We start from the raw sequence: 8,256 nt of genomic DNA, 5'->3' as shown, positions 1-8,256 counted from the left end.
TATGACTGACAGAATATAATGACCAGAGTAAATACAAATGTCTGTGTGTTAAATACAGGTCTGTTACGAATAAAATAATGACTCTCCAAGATTTATGTAATAGTTGGGAAAACAGTTTAATATTTTCTCATTTGAATAATGGATATCATATCACCGCCAGTACATCTATACTAGCGCTTTCATTTTATTTACATTCAAAGATATAAATTAGTAAAAGTACTCCTGATAACAAGATTGTGTAGCTTTTTTTCCAAATAAAAACCGGCGACCATGTATATATTTACAAAACAAACAGACGATGTCAGTTTCCCATTTTTTTGCAATACAACTTGCATAAATATAGGCATCATTTCGCCATCATTTAAAAAAATAAATATCAAATGTAGGCTATTCCACTTTGAAGTCCTCAAGTTCACTTCGGCTCCGTCCGCCTTGCGTCCCAATAATAACATCTCCTTTTGCAAATTACGGTTTCACAGAAAGGCCAAATTATGTTTTTCCACACGTAAATATATACTAAAATAACAAACCGTGGCAAATAAGCAAAACTATATGAACCTGAGAAATAACATGTAAATCACATATGATGGGAGATCTTTTTTTTCAAACCAGCATATGAAATTATCCACAATGCATCAAAACAAAACCAAAAAAATGAAATAATACAATAATCATCTGTAGAGAGTTTGTCAGCCTATGTGGGGCTGAGGAAGCGGTAGCAGCTTTTCATTCCGACTATACGGTGGCACTGGATCCGGTTTGAAGTAAAGGTTATGGGGGTTAAAACATGAGGCTAAAAGGTGCTGTCCGTACTCGCCTTATAGTCAAAGCAATTGTGACACCTACCTGCAGCCCATGGAAATTAAAGAAAAAATCCCACATGATCAAATGATTAATTCCCTCCACATTCCCAGAAAAACGCAAAGTTTATGAGGCTGGCTTTACCCAAAACAGCTCCATACTACAAGTGCTAATTAAAATCCCCATTACTTAATTGCCAGTAAAAGGTGTATATTCTACACAGCGGCATTTACGCTTTGAAATGTGCATAAGCAAAGTAACCACCACCACCACCACTACAACCAAAGTGATATATTAAGGTGTAAATTTGCACTTGATGAATGCAGAGCAAAGTAACTGATTTGTTTGCTTTTGACTGACCCTGTGTAATTATAATTATCTAAAGCTGAGAGATAAGGTTCGGGGCCCACTGTGCGCACACACGCACACACAGACATAGACATCAGAAGGGACATTTAAAATTGAATTCCTGCTCAAAGTTATGGCAACATGTCTCTGCTTGTTGAATTCAAAAGTTGCCACTGTGTGTTTGTGTGTGTGTGTGTGTGTGTGTGTGTGTGTGTGTGTGTGTGTGTGTGTGTGTGTGTGTGTGTGTGTGTGTGTGTGAGCGCGCACACGTGCATGTGAATGTGAATGCGCGTGGTTAGGCTGAGCTGAGGCCTATCCTTATGTGGTCTTATTTTAATGTCTATATATGCAGGTGTACTCTTGCACATTTGTTTACAATAGACTTCACTTATGATGTCCCTATCATTTATACTGAGAGCCAGCTGCAATTGAAAACCCCGCTGCGTGTTACTTAATGAATGAATGAGATTCAGAAAGACCAAAATATGCATATAGTTAAAAAACAAGAAGAAGAAAAAAGAATGACAATTATAAACTGATCATTCCACAAAAACAACTAATCTGAAAAACGTATTATAGGCCATAGTACACGTTCATTTGCTTAGACGGTGCAGTGAAATGTCCATCTTAATAAGTCATTTAGTCTCATATTTTACTCCTAAAATCGTATTGATCTTAAAACAAGTGAAAACCACCCAGCAGTGTGAGATTATGCCACTTGTTTCTCATGCAAGATTGCTTGAAACAAGTCTTCATTTTTGTTTATAAAAAAAAAACCCAACAACAACAAAAAAACAGCCAGATTATCCAATGGCATCAGGACAAAAGTGACACAAAGAACACCAGTTGATTTGCATTGGAAAAGGAGTGAGCTAATTCGACTTCCACTTTTTTTTTTTTTTTGGGAGCGATTTCCCTCACGTGTTTTAAGAAAAAATACAACCTCAAGATTCAACACTAGATTAAATAAGTTTTCAAAATGGTTATCATTTTCTCAGCAGTGGTACCACGTCGTTATTACGTACCTTTCTTTCCCTCTAAATTTGCGGATCTGAAATGCTGTTGTTGCTGCTGCTCGACAATAACAATCTGGTTTGGGTTATGTTTAACGAGGGGAGAGTCTGGCCTGTGTTTGGGGTTTGTGCTCGCCTCCAGAGAGCTGAGACCCTCGTTTGCAGCAGCGACGGCGGCGGCGGCGGCTGCAGCCAGACTCACTCCAGATGAATTAGTGTACCGCAGGATCCCTTGGCCCTGCAGGGGACTGAAGTTGCCATAGTTTGTGTAATTGCTATAAAAGGGAGAAGTGTAATAAATAGGTCTTCCAAGGATGGAGGGGGTCGGGTAGAGGGAGGGGGAACTGGCAGCCGGGGAGGTGGTTGAGGACGTGGGGGGAGTAAGGAGGCCACCGCTGGAGGAGGGGCAATTTGGTTGCCCAGTCTGCCCCAGTTGCTGTTGCTGATGCTGCTGCTTTTGGTCTGAGGTAGCAATCTCCGCAAGCGACCACAATTTGGGCTTGACTGTAGGGTTTGGAGGCGCCCCCGAAGGAGGTCTGCTATCAAGGCATGAAGACGATTTATTGGTGTTAATATTGTTGCTACTGACGAGGCTCCGGGCCAAATCCTCGCGCTGGTTGTGAATATGGTGGAGATGATGGAGGTGGTGGTGGTGATGGTGTTGGTGATGACTGAGAACCGGTGCTTCGACCCCCGTTAGAGGTGAAGATGTGACGGGTTTGGGTGAGAGCTGGAACCGCGGCGGATTGTGGTTCAGGGTCTGGTTCTGGTCCTCGCCGTCCTCGTCGTCGCATTTGTCGCCGCCCTGGTCAGAGCCCAGCTCTCCCACGCGACAGCTCACCTTCTCCCCGTCAGACTCCGCCGAGCACGAGTGGTCCGTCAGAGTGTCCACGTGCAAGCTGATACCTGAACATTTATTTAAAAAAATAAAAAATGCAAAATATGTTAGAAAAAGGACATAATATAGAGAGATGGAACAAACGAAATAGTAAAAGAAGGCAAAGAAAAGCGTTGGTCCTGTGATTCATGACAAATAATATTCTAAAGAAAAAACTCTTAAAATGAATGCTTTTAAACTAACTTTGAGGTCAATTTATATTCAATGATCAAGTGTTTTCAAAGCAATCAGTTTTTTCTGTTTAACGTGACACTCCAATAAGTAAAAAATATAAAACTACATTTATATGATAATAATGCATTTTTACATAATTAATGACACTATTTAGATCCAGTCCAAATAATACTTTGTAACATTAACAATGTAATTTAGTTGAAGCAACTTATGAGTGATTGTGAGTGTGTGTGTATACTTCGCAGTGACATGCCATAAATACTATAGCAATAAACTATTCATTTTAAAATGTTGGTTATTTATCCAACACCACGTTTTCATTCGAGATAAATAAGTCCATAAATAAAAATAAGAATAATAAGCAATCAACATGGTTTGATTATGGAAAATAATACATAAAGCCACATCTCTTGCATTAATTAAATATCATAATGTATGTCTCTTTTAAAACATAACTTTGACATTTTCTTTCCGCATACATAATTTATTATATTATTCAAATCAGATTATTTCTATTAAAAATGACTTCATAATTTCGTATCTCCAATGTATTATTGCTCTAAATAAGTAATACAGTAAATAAAAGGGGTCCACACTCCCCCTCCTCTTCACCCCCCATCCTTCCCTGAATTGTTAAATGGATCATTGGCTCGGTCGCCAGATTATACCCCACCTTCATCCTCCGCTGAAGCCTCGCTGTTATCCAGGGTTTTGTCAGAGCGCTCCACCTCTTTCCTCTCCCCGTCCCCGTCATCCTCGTCCTCGTCTTCGCTCTTATTCCTGGGCGCCCATGTCATCTTGTTCTCCTTCTTGAGCCTCCTCCTGGCGTTGGCGAACCATGTGGATACCTGCGTCAGGGTCATCTTGGTGATAATGGCCAGCATGATCTTCTCCCCTTTCGTCGGGTAGGGGTTCTTCCTGTGCTCCTGCAGCCAGGCCTTCAGGGTGGCCGTGGCGTCCCTGGTGGCGTTTTTACGGTACGCAGGGTCGTTGAGTTGGTAGGGGTACCCTGGACTCCCATATGGGTGGTAACTTAATGCCCCGGCCATGCCCGTCGTGTGCGCGTCATATGGAGAGCTCTGGAGGAAAGTTGAAAAAAGTCTTAAGTCTGCCGTGTGCTTTCTGGTACCCAGTTTGACAATTGTGTTTTTTCTTAATATCATTTTAAAATGTGACAGTATTGTAGGTTAAAGCAAGGCGAACATCAAATATTAAAACAATCTTAAAACTCGTGAAAAACATCCATTATGCTCTGCTACTTTATCGACTCATTTTGGATTTTGGAAACCTGTTGGAACATATGAAAAATGGCTGTAAAGCACTATAAATACATTGTCAGGTTTTATCCACGCTTTTTGTTTTATAATAAAATATGATAAAAATGTTTTGTTATGTGTGTGTTTATTTTACAAAGTTAAAAAAAATAAATCACTGTGATTGTAAGCAGGGGTACTAAAAACACACCGTGTGGAAAAGCAGGCCGCAGAAGCATAAACTAATGGTTAACTAATGGTTAAGATCATTATCGGATTAACTAATAACAGGGCTCCAGTTAATATACCCGTTAAGGTCATAAAACGGATATTTCAATTTTCAGTAATCACCTATTAACTCCCTCATTTTCTTTGGGTGGCTGCTTTTTGTTTTGTTGTGGCAGCCGCAGTGTGTTAACACATCTTCTCTTTGCAGCATTACAAATCCCATTAGCAAATCACTTGATATGCACCTTTCCTAAAACGCTTGAAGTGCCCTGTGACATTAGCATTGCAAGTCTTGCTTTTCATGTTCAAATTCCGTTTATTCAACTCAGCATACAGTCAATAACTTCATCCCCTGGTGCTTTTAACGACTGCTGGGGAAGAAAGAGTTATAGCTTTGGTGTTATGTTAATTTTCTATGACACATAAAGTCACTGCTCAGAGACAAAAAAAAAAAAGGTCCAAATGAAAATCTTGGTTGGTATTCAGTTTTACATAATTAGCTGCGCAGTGAGCATTAAGTGTTGGTCAAGCCGGTACAATTTGCAGCTCATGCTTAAAAATCCCATTTAAGCCAAAGGGGTCAAGGATTTTATAGTAAGGACCCGGCCACTAGGCCACTGGATATGAATGTATAGCAGTCGTGCATTAACTAGAAAAGTTCCGCAAGCAGGTAGAGACGTGCGAATCATAACATAGACATTGTAAACCGGTGCCGGTTTAATCGCTCTGTGTGCCTGTAAGACAGTTTAACATTTTGCGCACTAAAGACTTTAACACGCCGACACATTCACAGACTGTGGAAGCTTATTTTACAGAATCATACACGGATTTATGAGATATTTTACCATGTAAGATGGGAATCCCGTGGTTGGATCCGTGGAGTATGACAGTGGACTGGAGAAGCCTGCACCAGCCGAGGCGGAGAAAGCAGCCGATCCAGGGTAAGGGCTGAAGGCTGAGCCAGAGGACGACCTCGCCAAGTCTTCATTCCGCGGGGCAGCCAGAGCCGAGGCCCCGTAAGCCGGACACGAATAAAGAGCCAAAGAGCCCGGGGGCTGGTAGAGGTAACCCTGAGGATAGGACATTGGTGAGCGCGGTATAGGTCGCCGATTCCAAAAAGGAAGGAAAAAAACGCGCAGGGCGGCGGGCAACAACAGCCAAAACAGTAAACAATCAACTCAATAATCAGCCGTGCAAACAGTCATCAGACAATGAAAATAAAAAAAGTCCTCCCTCCACAGCCCCCTTACTGGGAAAAAAACCCCGAAAGATCTGTTAAAGTGCCCACATAGAGGCAATGTGGCATGCGTCTTGATCCCCTAGCGTCCGGTGTTTTTAGTACGCAGCACTATGAAGTGAGGAGTTAGTAGGGAAGGAGCCAGTGGAGTTTCAGACACACAGAGCATTGGGGGAAACTGGAGCTGTCACTCCGGCTCATCTGAATACCCCATCCCCGCCCCCTTTCTGCCTCATAGAAATGGAGCCTCTGAACAAAACCAAGACTCCACACTGCAAAAAGTAGCTAGGCTCTCTGCATCTTGACTGGAGTCGTCTAGTTTAGTGTGAGGTTTAAAAACATATTTTATTTTCAATAAAATGAGTAAATATACCAAGTGGATGAGATTGTTACTGTTTCTAATGGAAATCGATTCGTCAATAGCTGCGGTCTGACTTGTTAGTCATTTGTTTCAGGTGAATTAACCTCACAGGTGATGCGGATCAGAATTTAAAATTGACATTTCCTTTTTTATTATTTTCATTATTTCTATCGGTGCTTAACGCTCAATATTACATGAATTTACAATTATATATTGGGTATGTTTGGCAGTACAGGGCACAAATAGAGATACATGGAGAAGAAGAGAGAAAAGCATACACAAGTTTTCCTTTTTTACAGAGCTCAGTAATTGTTGCACCGTAGGGTTATTTGTTGTTATTGTTTTAAGGTTTGGATGATTGTGCCACACAACGTCTGTCTGATCAAAACTTGCGCTGTGTGAGTGTGTTTGAGAGAGAGAGAGAGAGAGAGAGAGAGAGAGAGAGAGAGAGAGAGAGAGAGAGAGAGAGAGAGAGACTATAAAATGGCCAGTGCTCTTCCACTTGCAGCTGGTTATTCTGTCAGTCCAGCTATCAAATGTGGACACATCCATGAATGCGTGCGAGTACCGATAAGTGCGCGCACTCCTCGGGCAGTGAGCTCTCTGGCCTGCGGGAGGCGTAACAGGCTCCTTAATTTCAACCACTTAGCGCATCTCAAATACGCTCATCCCTTATTATTACAATTACATCCATCAGCAATAATCAAGCTGTTGGCGGTGGCTGATTGTCTCTGTATGAGAGACATTCTCGCTTCTATACAGACACTAAGCTTACCACCAACATTATATAAGTGTGTGGCTGTGTGTGCACGCACTTGTATTGGTGAGTTTGACACTTTTTTTTTGCCAGTGTGTTTGGGCAGTCACCTGTCTCCACTGTTGAGTATCTTTGTGTGCGCGGTTTTACTTGTCTACATACAAAACAGGGCATAGCCTTGTCCTTTATTATTGTGATTACAGACATTATGACCTCTGTTGGAGACAAGCGATACAGCACAGCATGTTGGAAACCTGAAACTGTGACAGAGGTTTTGGGACGGGCAGTCAAGGTGGCAACTATTGGCCAGACGAGTGGCCTAGCAGTCTTCCTCATCAGCATTCATCCAAATGAATGTATTCATCCATCAGGTGCTTTTTTCCCTCCACTGCAGTGTGGTCTAGCAGTGTTGTAAACAGCAACGCCACAATTTAAATCACTGCAATACAGCGTGCCTGTGAGCAGGACTGACACCTTTATTTATAACACATAAACACCTGCATGTATTACGGTAAACAAATGATCTTTTACTCATAAAGATTACTTATGTGCACCGACACACATAATCATTATACACTGCAGTTTTGTTAATTAATACACAATATCCCACAATGTCCTGTATTCTAATCCAGACTTAATTACAGCCATAATGGGGGCAATTTTTCAATTGAGGCTACACTTACAGAGGAGACCTGCAGTGTTATGACTATTATACGTCTAACAGCACATACTGTTATCACATGCCTGTTTGTATTAACTACAATATTGTCATGATTTTTTTTATTACTAAACACCCCCATTTAATTCCAAATAAATGTATCATATTTTTAAAAAGTCTACTCATAATGTTTTGTTTTAACATTATAACTGCTGTTCATATTTTGATACCATCACTGACTCGCCATGGTAACAAAAAAAGGTTTATGTATAAAAAAGCTTTGCAAATACTGTATACTGTGTTATATCTTATAGAGCTTCATCATATAGGAAACTGTGTCTAAATACATTATAAAACAGTCACAGCAGTCAGTGTGTATGAATATGACATGGCAGTAAAAACAGGCATGGTATATATACCCCATTTCCCTCTGGTCACTAAGAGATTAAACATTAAAACGCTGAATTGATTGTTTAGGTTGTTGTGGGTTTGTTTAACAAGCAGGTCTAAATGAAACTGGGCCTGAGC

General features: G+C 40.9%; 1 protein-coding gene across 1 annotated transcript; it reads right to left on the bottom strand.

Annotated features, from left to right (window-relative positions):
- Window positions 1-2,166: 2,166 nt before the first annotated feature.
- On the bottom strand, window positions 2,167-5,800 carry irx2a (iroquois homeobox 2a). Its single transcript, XM_062423023.1, has 3 exons — window positions 5,561-5,800; window positions 3,908-4,313; window positions 2,167-3,068 (listed from the first exon to the last, which is right to left on the bottom strand). Exons 1-3 carry the CDS (start codon window positions 5,798-5,800, stop codon window positions 2,167-2,169), a joined length of 1,548 nt encoding a protein of 515 aa, XP_062279007.1.
- Between the last annotated feature and the right edge of the window lie 2,456 nt (window positions 5,801-8,256).

This window comes from Scomber scombrus, chromosome 7, assembly GCF_963691925.1.
Source record: "Scomber scombrus chromosome 7, fScoSco1.1, whole genome shotgun sequence".
NCBI lineage: Eukaryota > Metazoa > Chordata > Actinopteri > Scombriformes > Scombridae > Scomber > Scomber scombrus.
The sequence above is the reverse complement of the archived record's forward strand: the minus strand, read 5'-3'. Positions and strand labels throughout refer to the sequence as shown.

Excerpts from the sequence above, each read along its gene's own strand:
- irx2a (XM_062423023.1), bottom strand. The coding sequence starts at position 5,800 with ATGTCCTATCCTCAGGGTTACCTCTACCAGCCCCCGGGCTCTTTGGCT. Across the intron at positions 4,314-5,560 it reads CGGGATTCCCATCTTACATG|AGCTCTCCATATGACGCGCA; the intron begins GTAAAATATCTC and ends ACTTTCCTCCAG. Across the intron at positions 3,069-3,907 it reads GGCTTCAGCGGAGGATGAAG|GTATCAGCTTGCACGTGGAC; the intron begins GTGGGGTATAAT and ends ATAAATGTTCAG.